The sequence below is a fragment of the Notolepis coatsorum genome (genome assembly GCF_963971535.1).
Source record: "Notolepis coatsorum genome assembly, chromosome: 20".
Classification (NCBI taxonomy): Eukaryota; Metazoa; Chordata; class Actinopteri; order Aulopiformes; family Paralepididae; genus Notolepis; species Notolepis coatsorum.
Window position 1 is genome coordinate 66,486,428 of NC_140184.1, and position 15,078 is coordinate 66,501,505.

The 15,078-nt window shown below is 45.2% G+C and overlaps 1 protein-coding gene across 1 annotated transcript in view; it reads left to right on the plus strand.

The window, feature by feature from the left end:
- Positions 1–15,078, plus strand: part of LOC311246897 (pre-mRNA-splicing factor ATP-dependent RNA helicase PRP16-like) — a gene marked incomplete at its 5' end in the record, with an annotated part of 131,674 nt that overhangs the window by 32,889 nt on the left and 83,707 nt on the right. The window contains 5 exons of the mRNA XM_084337138.1: positions 6,608–6,726; positions 6,810–6,886; positions 6,989–7,144; positions 7,278–7,439; positions 7,593–7,700. Of these exons, the coding sequence (XP_084193264.1) occupies positions 6,608–6,726; positions 6,810–6,886; positions 6,989–7,144; positions 7,278–7,439; positions 7,593–7,700 (622 nt within the window). The remainder of the gene's footprint in view (positions 1–6,607; positions 6,727–6,809; positions 6,887–6,988; positions 7,145–7,277; positions 7,440–7,592; positions 7,701–15,078) is intronic.

The window sequence follows — 15,078 nt, forward strand, 5'->3', positions numbered from 1 at the left end:
AGGGCCAACAGTGGTCAGGCCAATGGTAGGAGAAAGCCGAGAACCTCGGCAGACATTTCCCAGATAGATTTGACCAGTGATGATATTTTGGTTGATTGGGATGGGATGGACTTCTCTCAGGTGGCCAGTGTGACTGGAAATAATGTCTTTAACTCCGCCACAGGGGGTCTTTAAGGAGAGAGAACGAGAGACAACTGTTTTACCAGGACCAATCTACGCTGAAGTGTCCATTGCAGGTGACGGCCCTTTAACCAAGAGACAAAGAAAGCAACTGAGGAGAGCGATGGTGTTGCAGCAGTCCCAAGGAGTTGACTCTGGCCGTACGGCTGGAACAGAGACTGACAACAGGTATGGGATAATACATGAACAGTTTCTACAGCCCACCTGTGTCCCGTGCCCAGATTTCCTCCACCCCCACCATCAGTACCAGACTGAGAGAAGTGGCCCGCTGACTAGGAGCCAGGCAGCAAGGGCCAAGGTGGAGGAAGAGCGGGGGATGAGCCTCCCTCAAGAACAACAACAAAGGCCAATGGGAAAACCTGGGCAGTCACGGGGACGAGGTGGAAACAAAAGAGGGAGTGCGAAGAGATCCAGAGCACAGTCAATTGTGTGTTGGAGGTGCGGGAATCTCGGACACATTTCTCGAGAATGTGAGTGGGGCTATCTATCCATGACAGGAGGCCCTCGATGGGGGAACAAAGGAAGTGGGCGTGGGCAAAACCAAGGTCGGTATCAAGTACAGTGTTCACGGCCCGCAAGCTTCCCCTGTCCAGGACCCCCTCAGCATCAAAGCCAAGATGAGAGGCGGGGCCCAGCGATGGGAAGTCAAACCGCCAGTGCTGAGATGGGGGAAGAGGCGGCGTCCTATGGACAACAGAGAGCGTTTGTAACAGCGTTCGAACGACACGAGGCAGTTCATCGAGATCTGATGAAGACACAGCTGGAGATCGGTCAAGCCGCACACGAGACTCAGGGATTGGAACAAGAACTGGTAGCGGGCCCCTTTCAACAACAGGCTCAAGGAACTGTGACTGAACCAAATAGGTACGTGGCTTTCTCCTCAGAACAGGCTCAAGGGAACCATGGCGGTGATGGCATACAGCAAGGACATGCTCTGGGCCCGATGACCCCAGGGCCATCCGATCATAGGCGGGCGGCCCACCGGGTCCCACAACCCAGGGGACACAGACAGGTTTGCTGGATCTGTGGACTGAAAGGTCATTTTCAAAGGTCATGTCTGCAGAGGCCACCGGCAGAATAAAAATATATGCAACTGATTAGGGTAAATATGGAATAGATTGAATAAAAATATATGCTCCTGATTAGATTAGAATAAAAATAGAGTAAAAAATAAATAGAGGGGTTAGGTGATTAGGTTATGAATGGAAGTTACTAAAATGGATGTGTGAGTAACGGACAAATGCATGAACTAAATCAGACTAACAAGAAAATCAAATTATGTTAAACAGTTAATATTAGGTATTCAATATTAGACAGTGGGATGATGTGACACTGCGGAAGCTAGTGGTCAACAGATTATCCATGCTTGATCAACATTCAGATTGGTCAAAGGGTGGACTGCATTATGGTATTGATAGATGGATATTAACAGTTATGAGTAATAGGTATAGGTGTTTATTTTTATTTCTGCAGAATTTCTCTTTTCTAGTGTATTACGAGCAATTCCTGACTTAGGCCGGGAGCGTTCATTTTGTTTATTCATTTGATTTTTCCATTTTTGTTTCTTAGTTAATACGGGGGTGCATAAGCCTCTAGATAATAGGTTAATTTTGTTTCTAAAAGTGAGTTGAAAAGAAAAAAGAAAAAAGCTCACAAGTTTAGTTTATTTTTTATTTTTTTCATTTATTGTTTTGAGGTATGGTTTTTCTTTGTTTGTTTTTTGTTTCTTTTCTTTCTATATATTTTTCTTAGGGTACCTGGCAAGCTGGGAGTGATCTCGACACATCAGGACGGGGTAGTATATGTCTATAAAGTGGACTGGGAACAAAGTGAATGGACATGAGCTTGTTCATGGATTTTTGTTCTCCGCCCATTAAAAATCCGGTTCTAGGAGCTGGGGGTGTGTCGTGATTGGTGAGAGTGTTGGGAAGCATGATTCTCTGTACATTGATAAGCTCAATAGGTTTTGGTCGCTATTGGCCAAATTCGTTTTTGTGTAGGGTGTGAACATGTGCAATTGATAATTGGCTTGTGGGGGACTCCGTTGGCTTGGTGAAGGCTGACGGAGCATGTGGAAGATGTGTGTTTAAGGCGGACTGTGATTTGTTGCCATACACCTAGGATTACTGGGAGAGTGGGCGGGTCAGTACTGACTGTCCAGGCCGGGAAGCAGCTGTCCAGGGACGAAGATAACGATGTTTGAATGTTATTCCACATCGAAGGGTGGTGGGTTATACTGTTTTGACAGCATAATATAAGGAGAGCCATGTGAATTTTTCTGAATTTTGAATATTAACGATCAAGAAGCCATAAAATATATAGAAAAATGATTTGGAAAAGAAAGTTGTCAGAACCAGTAAAGAGTGTCTGAGGGAGGAAAAGTATGGATTCTCAATCAATTGTTGTGGTAGAAGTAACCTGCACTGTCCCGAAGCGATATATATTCACTGCAGGATACAAATGGGAGATTGGGGAACCGACATGCATCTGAGTGTGGTACGAAGCAGACCCAAGGATTCCATCGGTACTGGGGAACCAGACACTGGCTAGTGTCTACCCAGAGGTCCATGGGGAATCACAACACTGCAGGGCACCGAGAGATCCAGGAGAAGCCTACCTCTCAAGCGTGGAGAGTTCCGGCCAACGCAGTGACCGGGTCTTGAGGCTTCAGAGGGGAACGAGAGGAGCCAAACGACAGGCAACCTACGAGGAGACAGGCTGCTAGGCCTCATCAACAACTCCGGCTGTCAACAGACAGGCTGCAAGGCCTTAGCAATTGACCAGGGGGTCAACAAGCGAAAGGGTGGAGCTGCTATCGCCCCTATCAACGACCAGGCGGAAGGGGGAGAAGCAAACCTCTTCCACTAATCCGAGGGTCAACGGGGGTTGAGCAGCCAGCGACGACCTCCTCACAGCTGTGACAGCAACAGAGCAATACAGCAGGGGGTCCTACCCCTATAGAGTTCAACACGAGGCATGAGGTCTCGACAGAAGACGGGGTGTGATAGAAAGGCAATTGGCTTTCTAATTCCACCTCCCAGAGTTGGTGGTAGCATTCAGCAGTCGTGAACTGCACCAGCTCTGAGAAATAAGGAGGAGGACAGGTCGATCTAGAAAACATTGACCCCCCCCTCCTCACTGCTCCAAGTCAGAATTTGACAAATCACATTGAAAACCAGTGGAAATTGATCCTGGTACGAAACAGCCTGTCAAAGACTGTACACGGGGCACAAAAACCGAAACTGCTAATAAAGGTGTTTGAATTTATAATTATACATAAGAAGGAGATTTAGAAAAAGAATGTTAGGTTGAATTTTAGGATCTGAGTGTGGCAAACCATATGTATTTTATCCAAGTATGATTTAAAATGTCTTAAATTCTTATCCAGATAGTAGTGAGTAGAAGTTAAGATCTATGTTTGACATAATTAAGGATAGATAAACTATCCGAGTGTGGAAACTGTGGTAGTTTTAAATATAGATCATAACTGGTATTCAAATCAAACTAATGTGTTTTAATACAAGCATGTCACTATCGTGAAATCCTTGTGTCCTGGGGGACAAGCTTAGATTGCACCACAAGTAAGTCAACAAGACTCCTCTCAAACAGGTTGTGTAAATGGCCACTCAAAATAGCCGGCTGGGAATGATCAAGAACTATTTGAACAAGCTAAATCTCCTTCCCCTTCGGGAGTGAGTGAACAATAGAGGCCACCTGGTTCCTAGGGTGGGACAGGAAGGATTGCAGATAAGTTCTAGCGAAAACAATGAGGTGATGAGGTTAAAAGGGTCAAAGCGCCCAGGAAGTGTTATCAGCTGTTTTATGGCCTCGGGGACAGGAAGGATTTCAGATAAGCCTTAGTTAAACACATGAGACCACAATTTGGTCTCCTAGTCCCACATATAAAAGAATAAAGAGGTTAAAGAAATAAGTAAGACGGTTTAAAGTTGAGTTAAAATAACTTAAAGGTGTCTTACTGAGTTAGGAGGTTTACCCTCAATGTGAAATAACTACAATTATGCTTGTTATATTGTGGTAACCATCCTGAGTCGAATGAAAGGTGTATATGCAATGTTTATGAGTCTCATTTAGCATCAAGATAATGTGTTTAAGTATGATATCTCTGGGTTCATGTAATTCAAATATATATAGTCTGAAATGAATAAATGCAAGTATTAGGTTGTTAGATGGTGGCTGTTCTTTGACTGGGAAACAAAGGAAAGTATAGAGTTGGCTGTATAAGCCAACCCCCTATTCGCATTCAAACGTAGAGAGGCTGTGATTGGAGAAACACAGCTGCTGATGTCATCACACACACTGTACAACTGTACAAGCAAAACTGTACATTGGAATATTGACAAGACCATACTTGGTAATTTACTGTACATTGGAGGGGGTTGTGTTAGGACATTTACAGGGGCCAGTTTCGAATTGCAGTCTCCCGTAGGTGTTTTTTGAGAGTGTTTTTGAAAGTGGGTAGTGATTCACATTCCTTTACAGCTTTGGGTAGGGCGTTCCACATTGATGTGGCATAATTGCGAAACGTGTTTAGTCCCTTGTTTGAGCCGAATCTGGGTTTAACATGATTTGTGGAGCTCCCTCTGGTGTTGTGATCGTGGTATTCACTGACCTTTGGGAAGTATTTTGTACATGGGTACCTTGGTCGTGTAGTGTATCTTGTAGACCAGGCCCATTGCAAGTTGCTGTACTCTGTTGTCTACTCTAAGTCATCCTAGGTTGTCAAAGTGGGCAGGGGTGAGGTGGGTTCTAGGAGTAAGGTCAAGCAGTAGTCTGACCAGTTTGTTTTGAGATGTTTGTAATTTTGTTTTAGTGCCTTTGAGGTGCTTTGGTACCATGAGGTGCAAGCATAGTCGTAGTACCCTTGAATGAGTGCTCCTGCCAGAGTCTTCAGGGTATTCTTGTTTACCAGTGAGGAGATCCGGTACAAGAATCGAGTTCGTTGGTTGACTTTTTTTATTACATTGGATGCCATTTTGTCACAGGAAAGATTTGCCTCTAGGATGGAACCCAGGTAGGTAATATCTTCTTTCCTTGTGACAATATTGTCACCCACTGTAACTGAGAAGCCGTCGGTCTTGCTGAGTTTGTTATTTGAACCGAAGAGAATGGACTCTGTTTTGCCCATGTGTAATGATAGTTTGTTATCAGCGAGCCATATGCAGATTTTGCCTAGTTCTGAGCTGAGGGTTTTTTCAACCTGTAACTTGTTCTTGTCAGAGACCAGCAGGGCTGAGTCGTCCGCAAACAGGAACAAGTTGCAGTCACAAGCTGACGACATGTCATTTGCATAAATTAGGAACAGTAGCGGACCTAGTATGCTTCCTTGTGGAACACCACAGCTTACTGTGAGGGGGGGGGATAGGGTACCGTTTACTTCCACCATCTGCTCTCTCCCCTCCAGGTAGGATTGCATCCAGCTCACTGATAGACTATCAAAACCAATTGCTTTTAGCTTGTCAATCAGAATGGTGTGATTGACAGTGTCGAAGGCCTTTTGTAGGTCCAGCATGACCATGCCGCAGTATTTGCCCCCGTCCACCTCTTGTTTGATGTGGTCGTTTAAATAGAGAAGCATGTGTCAGTGGAGTGGGATGTTCTGAAGCCAGATTGGAATTCGTAGATTAGATTCTTTTCCGCAAGGTATTTTTCGACTTTCTGTCATGAAGTCATCTGGCTCTCCTTGCCTTTCTCAACCTTAGTTTTATATGAACATCTGTTGGGGTTATATAGTGTTAAGGCAGCAGTATGAACATCTGCTGGGGTTATATAGTGTTAACTCAGCATTATGAACATCTGCTGGGGTTATATAGTGTTAAGGCAGCCATATGCCGCTTTCCCATTGCTAAAACAAAGTTCAGAAACTGATGTAGTCCAGACAAACAAGGTGCAATTAATTCTTGTACCTAGATGGCACCTTTCAGCATCATGTGTTTCGTTGATCATGCACACAGTCTTAGATGGTCAACTGATCCGTTTTCAGAGGAAGCATGGTGTCTTGTAACCTTGTGATGCCTAGCTGAGCTGAGTGCAGTGAAAACCTTCCGTCTCTGCCTTAAAAATCCACCCACTCAAAAAACACTGATCTGCATTTCCAATGATAAAACACACACAATGAGAGAGGGGCATTCACTGATAACATTTCTGCTGTATCATAACTAATTTGCTATGATTTAGGTAGAGTGTGGGTCAGTTTAGTAATGTTGTATGCATTCAATTAAGACAAGTTGCATACTTTGAGTTGCTTGTCATTCAGAATCATTATAGACTAAAGCTGACTCGAAACATTTCGTAGACCTGTGGAAATAATTGAAATAAAGCCTTAGAATTGGTGTAATAACTGTGTAATAAATTGGTGAAAAACTAGCATTTCTCTTGACTTAACACTAGGAACATTTCCTATCCTCAGGTCAGTTAGATGCCGTTATCCTGATGACACGCCCCTGCCCACCCCTTCTTACAAGTATAATGAGTGGGCCAATGACAGGAAGCATCTGGGCTCCACCCCTCGTCTGTCACGAGGAAAAGGTAACTCTTCTATAAGCTGCATTATTCAAGTCAAGTCATGAAAGCTTTGAACATTTCTGATAATTTCTGTCTCCGTGCCTCAGGCAAGAAGGAAGACGGTCAGGAGGGGATTATGTTCGACAACGAGGATGAGAAGCAGCAGTGGGAGGACGACCAGAAGGTTGGTGGAGTTTAAACTCTAGACCGTGACCTCTATCATCATTGGTATCTTTTAACCATTTCGCCTGTGCGTCTCTTAGCGCCTTGTGTCGTGTTTTGGCAGCAAGCAGACAGGGACTGGTACATGATGGACGAAGGCTACGATGAGTTCCACAACCCACTGACCGCTACCTCTGAAGAGTACGTGAAGAAGAGGGAGCAGATCCTCCAGAAACAGACACAGAAACGTATATCTGCCCAGAAGCGGCAGATCAACGAGGTACGGCGACTGAATGGCATGTCTGCCAAACGACAGCACTTGTTCATGTATGTGTGAGCGCACGTGAGTGTTCGTTTGTGCCTACAGCTGTGTTGTTGGTGTGTGTGTAACCGGCTGTGCTCCTTGTTGTCAGGACAACGAGCGGTGGGAGACAAACCGCATGCTGACCAGCGGGATGGTGCAGAGGCTGGTGGTGGACGAGGACTTTGAGGAGGACAACGCTGCCAAGGTCCACCTGCTGGTTCACAACCTGGTCCCTCCCTTCCTGGACGGAAGACTAGTCTTCACTAAGCAGGTGACGACACAACGGGTCACTGTCGGGTGTTTAGCAATAATGCTGTGGCCTCATCATGTGGGTTCTTGTGGCAGTATGTCAAACCGATACCAGTGTAGTTTCTTGTTGCCAAATGTGTGTGTGTGTGTGTGTGTGTGTGTTTGTCTCCTGCAGCCAGAGCCTGTCATCCCTGTCAAAGACGCCACCTCAGACATGGCCATCATCTCTCGTAAGGTCAGCCAGCTGGTCCGTAAGCACCGTGAGCAGAAAGAACGCAAGAAGGTAGGCTGTCTGAGTAACTGTGTAAAGCTATATAAGTAGCAGGGCTCTACATTGCGACCATATTGCTCGCATATGCCCCTAGAAATATGTGTGTGCGAACCGGAAAAATCAATTACTCGCACGGAGGGATGCCCCGATCGATCGGCCAGTGATCGGTATCGGCCGATATTCAGTATAAATATGAGATCGTTGAATTCCGATAATGCTTTATTTTCGCCGATCGTGAAAACCGATCGAAAAACATGATCCAATTCTTAGCGGAGATCTCACTCGTTGACTTCTCTCTCAGACACACAGAGCTGCCCCTCCCAGACCCGTGTCAACAACAGAGGCTCCTATTGCCTCCGGCAGTCTGCTCTAGTCTAGTGCATGGACCTCCGTGAGCTAACGTTAGCTACCGAACTAACGTTACTGTTTAAACTAAATGACCCAGTCAACTATTCACTTTTAGTTTAATACATGAGGCATTGTCTAATGGTATCTAGCTGGCTAGCTACTGATCGCTCCTGATATCAACAAATGCTCCAGCAATAGTCTAGTAGTGCATGATACCTCCGTTAGTTAGGTAGCTCACGTTAGCTCACTATTCAAAACGAAATGACCCAGTAAACTAAATAGTTCACTGAGGCGTTGTCTTAACGTTATCTAGCCGGCTAGCAGTAGCTACAGATAGCTCCTGATATCAATGTCTTATAACATTGATTCGATGCATATTCGAGCCCCTGGCTTGCATCGCAGTCACGAAAGCGGCTAGCTGAGGGAGTAGGGTATATCTGCAGAGCCGCAGATATACCCTGCTGAGGGCATGCTGAATGTGATTTGACCAAAGCAGAGTATACACACAGACAGTGGAGCTGTTTGCAGATAGCGAGCATTTTGACTTGTTGCGTGGTGGCGATGTCTCGCAGATAATACAACTACAAGTATAATTATATAATATATATATTTTATAAAAAAAATTAAAAAAAGTATATATTGTGGTGACTCACTTATCACGCACAATTGGTGCAGACATTCACTGGACTTGAGGAGCGGAGGAGTGCTCCTTTAAGCCTGGGGATTCTGGGAACGGGGTGGGTATTTGGCAACCTATATTATGTCACCTGTCAGCTGTCAGCTGGCTGCTGTCACTTTCGAGTAGTAACGTTAAACGTCTCTGCACTCTGTTGGATGTATGTAATTTATGTTGGGAAGTAAAAGGAAAGACTCGACTACCGTCTCCCGTTTCATCCTTTCTTGCGATCCCACATTGGTGACCTGAAGTACGTGAGTGATTATTACATCATGACGGACGGAGAAGTGAACATTATCTACGCCGCTGCAATTAAGTTACCCGACTTCTGGCATCACAGCCCTCGACCCTGGTTTCAACACATTGAAGCTCAGTTCGAGTTGAGAGGAATAACACAGGATGTTACTAAGTATTATCATGTGGTAGCAGCATTGGATGCCCAGACGACGGCCCGCGCTATGGGGCTGCTGGAAGCCCCGCCAGCTGCCGGCAAATATGACGCTATCAATCAAGGCATTCCTTTTGCAATTATTTGAACTGTCGGAAATTGAAAAGGCGGATCGTCTATTGTCACTCAGCGGCCTCTGCGACGGCAAGCCGTCCGAACTGATGGACAGGATGCTGTCCGTTTTGGGCTCGGCAGATCCCTCTTTTTTATTTAAACATGTTTTCATGCGTCAGCTTCCAGCACCTGTGCGCACCGCCCTGGCCAGCTCTCCCGTCTCCTTCACCAAGGACTACCTACCGCGCGCTGGCTGCCGAAGCGGACAGGATTTATCTCGCCAACCGGCAGCAGTTTGTGCATGCGCTGCTTCCAGCCTACCACCCACCTACCCACCTAGTGGACGCTGCGGGCGCCGCTGCAGCAGTGACTGCTCGTCGCCAGGGTAACAGTGGATGGTGTTATTTCCATAACCGGTTTGGCGCCAGGGCCAAACAGTGTCGCCCACCGTGCAATTACAGTGACCAGGGAAACGCCAGGGCCAATGCTCATTAACAGCCATGAGCGTTGGCGGAGGCAGCAGGCTGCTATTTATTAAGGACACCTTATTTGGCCGGCGGCTACTAGTTGACTCGGGTGCGCAACGAAGCATCCTGCCTGCTACAGCTGTGGACACTATGGCTGGGGGCCACGGTCCCCCCATGGACGCTGCTAATGGCACGCCTATACGTACCTACGGAACCCGGTATGTAGAGGTGTGTTTTGGCGGGCGCCGTTTCGGGTGGGAGTTTGTCATGGCCGCTGTGTCAGTTCCTCTCCTCGGCACGGACTTCCTGTGTGCATTCAGGCTGCTAGTGGACATTACAAACTGTCGCCTAATCAATGCTGTCTCCTTCGCTACCTACCCGTGCACGCTGGGAGGGCCAGGGACACTAGGTCTGTCCAACATGCTTGTTGCTGGGGATGTATATCAGCGCCTCCTAGCAGAGTTCCCTATCCTCACCACGCCTACATTTTCCTCAGCAGTCGCTAAGCATGGCGTGGAGCACTATATAGCCACTGTCGGTCCCCCGGTCTATGCACGCGCTCGGCGCCTTGACCCAGCTCTCCATTGCCAGGGAGGAATTTGCAACCATGGAACGCCTTGGAATTGTGCGCCGTTCTGACAGTCCGTGGGCCTCCCCCCTGCATATGGTCACTAAGGCTGATGGTGGGTCCCTGTGGCGATTTCCGACGCCTAAACAACGGCACGACCCCGGACCGGTACCCCGTCCCGCATATACAGGACTTCTCCGCCCACCTGGCGGGGACCACCATCTTTTCCAAGGTGGACTTGGTGCGGGGATACCACCAGGTACCAGTTCACCCACGGGACGTTCCCAAGACGGCGGTCATCACTCCTTTTGGCCTGTTCGAGTTTCTGCGGATGCCCTTTGGCCTCAAGGGGGCGGCACAGACTTTTCAGCGACTGATGGACTCGGTGCTGCGGGATATGGCATTCATGTTCGTATACTTGGACGACATTCTCGTAGCCAGCACGTCTGCAGAGGAGCACCTGACACATCTCAGGCAGTTGATTGAGCGGCTCAGTGCACATGGGCTCATTGTTAACCCCGCCAAGTGCCAGTTCGGCCGGTCGTCTATTGATTTCCTTGGGCACAGGGTCTCAGCAGAGGGAGCCGTTCCGCTCCCTGCCAGGGTGGACGCCGTTGCCAGCTTTCCAGGAGTTCCTAGGCATGGTAAACTTCTACAACAGGTTCATTCCCTGTGCTGCTCACCTCATGCGCCCCTTGTATGAGGCCCTGCGTGGTAAGGACCCCAAGGCCGAGGTGGACTGGTCCCTGTGTACCGACGACACTTTTTTGGGCGCTAAAACTGCACTGGCCAATGCTGCATTACTGGCACACCCATTTCCTACCGCCCCTATCGCCCTCACAACTGACGCCTCAGACAGTGTTGACTTGCCCCGTTGGGGAGACAGCAGCTGATAATATAACGGTCCCGATGACGACTTGCCCCGGGAGGGAGATAGCAGACGACAATATAACGGCACCGGCGGGAACGAGCTTCGTGAAAGGGAAAGCAGTGGAAATTGAGAAGAAAATATCCGACAATACCGCCGCGACTCCCAATGCTCCTACAACCTCAACTGATACAGGCATGGAGAATACACCATCCGATTTCAAGTCTCTGACTAACCTGATAAAGGATCGGATGGATAAAGCGGACGTCAAGGCCGCTTTCAAATTACACATCGACGCCTTCAAATTACACATAGATGCTAAATTCGAAGAGGTTAAAACAGCGGCCGCAAATCAAACCGAGCGTATTACTGCAGTGGAAAACACTGTGATCGAAATCACATTGAAAGTCGAGGAGAACAAGAAGGCATTTCACGATGGATTCATGGAGCTAGCGGAGGAGATACAACAGGTGGACAAAGCGCTTTTGAAGAAAATACAAGACAACGAAAAGAAAGCAATGGAGAGGCTGCTCGAGACCGAACGTCACTACCGTAGATATAATGTCCGTATTGTGGGATTGGATGAATCAGTCAAATGCACAGACGACACATTTCCAACAGTGTTAGTTGAAATGGGGGAGACTGAAATATAATGACAAACCAGTGTCGTTCTACGAGGATTTATGCAGGGAGGCTATAACCCGACGTGCCCCTTACAAAGAAGTGCTGCAGAAACTCTACAGGAGAAAACTCAAACCCAGCCTTCGCTACCCATCGTCTCTCCATTGTGGGGAAAGATGGAAAAAGATTCGGGTTACGCTCGCCTGAAGACACCGAAGAAAACATGAAGCAACATGATACCCCCAGGGCCGGACGCACCATAGGCCCGTCTCAGAAGACAAGCTTATTCATCTCTTTTTCTTATTTTTTCTTATTTTTATTAGAATGACTTTGCCACGGCTCAACTACAAAAGCGACAGCAAATAAGCCTGTAGGCAACATTGTAGGGCTGACCCCTATTAATCGATTAGTCGACTAATCGGTCGAAATGGGCCGTAGTCGACTGGCCAACCTCTTAGTCGAATATAATATATAAAAAAAAAAAAAAAAAAAAATTTAATAATTTTTTTCAAAAGAAAAGAGGCATATAAGTGTGGCTAACGCTAATGGCACGCATACCAGAAGCTAACTGCCTACGAAAACAGGCACAGAGGCACTGAAAGAGGATTTCACCCATCTAATGAACACACTATACTAGACAAATATCAAGATGTATCCATCAGTGGACCAATTGAATGCTTTTGCAGAGGAAAAGAAGCCTTCAGTCGACTCCTTCAGACATTAAGCACCCCCACAGCCCAAATGGAATGATAAAAAAAATAATAATAATAATAATAATAATAATAATAATAATAATAATAATAATAATAATAATAATAATAATAATAATAATTAAAAAATTAAGAATATTATACTTTTTTTTTTAGGCCAACCAATAGTCGACTAACGGCAAATTTTGGCCAATCCTAGTCGACCACCCAAATCCTTAGTCGGGGACAGCCCTACAACATTGAGGTACAAAGAGTTTAATACGAAACGATAGGCACTATATTTATAGATTTCTGGTTTTTGTGCAGGCAATAATCTAATGTTGACATTGGGAACACTCTGGAACATTCTGGATTCTTCTTTCGACCGTTCAGGGACATAATGGAATATACTGGAAAACACTAGAAGGACATAACTCTTGGACAGGAAGCATATTCTGGAACATAACATCAGTGTTTACAAATATACAAGGGTATTCTACAACTTTCTAGAATACACTGTACTCCTACAATGAAGGCCTGTGAACAATAACATCCGGTATTATGCATATGAACCAGATATGGAAGTTCAATAAACCCTCATAACGGTTTAACGCCCACACTTGTCGGGGGACGAACTGCATACAAGGTTTTAAAAACCTCATCCTCATCTAAAGGTATAAGCCTGACAAAGTTATTTTAATATTTTAAGCAATAGCTCCACTGCTTTAGGGATTTGCATAATTTAGTTCAAAAAATCTCTTTTTTTTGTTGATTTTTATTTTATTTTTTATTTTTTTTCTCTCTTTTATTTTTCTCTTTTTTCTGAAGGTTCCAACATATACATGTTAGTAGAAGGTTCAAATAAATATACCAATGGAGGTATATTTTTCATTTTTCACACTATTTTTATTACATTAATGGGAAGGCGCTAGACCACGAGTGACATTCTATTAAATTAGAATGAAAGTTTTAGATCCTATGGCAATTAGCATAGGAAAGTTAAGGTTAAAAGGCTCATTTTGGGCAATCCAGTGGTTTAAGGGAGGGAGTTATACGCGAAGGTTGTGTCTATGGAACACAGTCCTGTACGACTCTCTGAGGGAGGGGGATTTAGGGGATTATTTGTATATATGTATGTTTTTAAGCTCGGCTCTCAACGGGACCTCAATAGTTGGATGTATATCCATTGTGGATTCGCACTCCTGAAGCATTACCAACAACTACACAACAACATGTATAGATTATGGCTAGTTTGAATATAATGATCTGGAATACTGGGGGAATAAATAATCAACATAAACGCAAAAGCGTGCTCACACTGATGAAAAACAAACAGGTTGACGTGGCTCTGCTAAGCGAAACGCACATTTTAGTGGAAGACAAAGCTACGTTAGCGGACAACATATACCATAACATTAGTCACTCTTCATTTGGAACGAGAACCCGTGGAGTTGCTATAGTCGTGAAACGGAAGTTGAATATTGAATTGAAGGGAGTATGGTCTGATGCAGATGGTCGGATAACCATAGCTAAGATTGTACACAGGAATAGGAAAATAGCGTTGGTAGCGGTATATGCCCCAAATTTGTACGAAGCTAATTTCTACACTACACTTACCAGAACAATGTTAGACCTTCCTGAATACTCATTTATAATTGGTGCGGATTTTAATACCATTTGGGATCCTGGGATGGATAAATCTTATCCCACCTTTTCCAACAAACAGAAATATTCATCTAATGCGTTAAAGGATTGGTCGAAGAATACAGGTGTAAATGATCTATGGCGATCACTCAACCCCACAACCCGGAAGTACTCTTGTCGATCTGCAAGACATAACACACTTTCCAGAATAGATTATGTTTTTGCATCCCCGAGACTATTTGATAACTATGACGTGGAAATGGTACCCAATGCACTATCAGATCACTGTTATTTACTCCTAAAAGGATCATTTGGTATACTGGCATCCCGAGCCCCAAGATGGCGATTTAACTCGATACTGCTGAATAACAAGGAATTCATTACACAACTCAAAGAAGCTCTTTCTGTATTCCTACTGGAGAATGCAAAATCGGTGCAGGACCCCAGAATATTATGGATGTCGGTAAAGGGATTGATCAAGGATTTTACCAGGTGCTTTTCCTCCAAAATACGCAAGAATCGTTGCTCAAAACTGACAGAGCTGGAAACGCTTTACTCTACGTTATTTTCTTCTTTACAATACAACTACTCGGTTCGACTGGAAACTCAAATTAATGTGCTAAAAAAAGAGATTAACACCATTTATAAACAACAATCTGAAGTACAAATACGTAGCACAAGACAACAGCACTACTCTCAAGGTTCTAAACCAAGTCACCTACTAGCTATGCGGTTAAGAGTCAATGCAAAATTTGCAGATATAAATTCCATTAAAGCACAACAAGGACTTGTTACAGACCCTAAAAAAATCAACGAGACATTCAAAGAGTTCTACTCCAACTTGTATGAATCAGAATCTTAATCAAATTAACCTCCCCAAACTATCAGAGGATGACGCTAAACAGTTAGAAACACCCATCACACTAGATGAACTTAGGGAGGCCATATCTGAAATGCAAAGTGGTAGGGCTCCTGGAAGAGACGGTATCCCACCAGAAATGTACCTC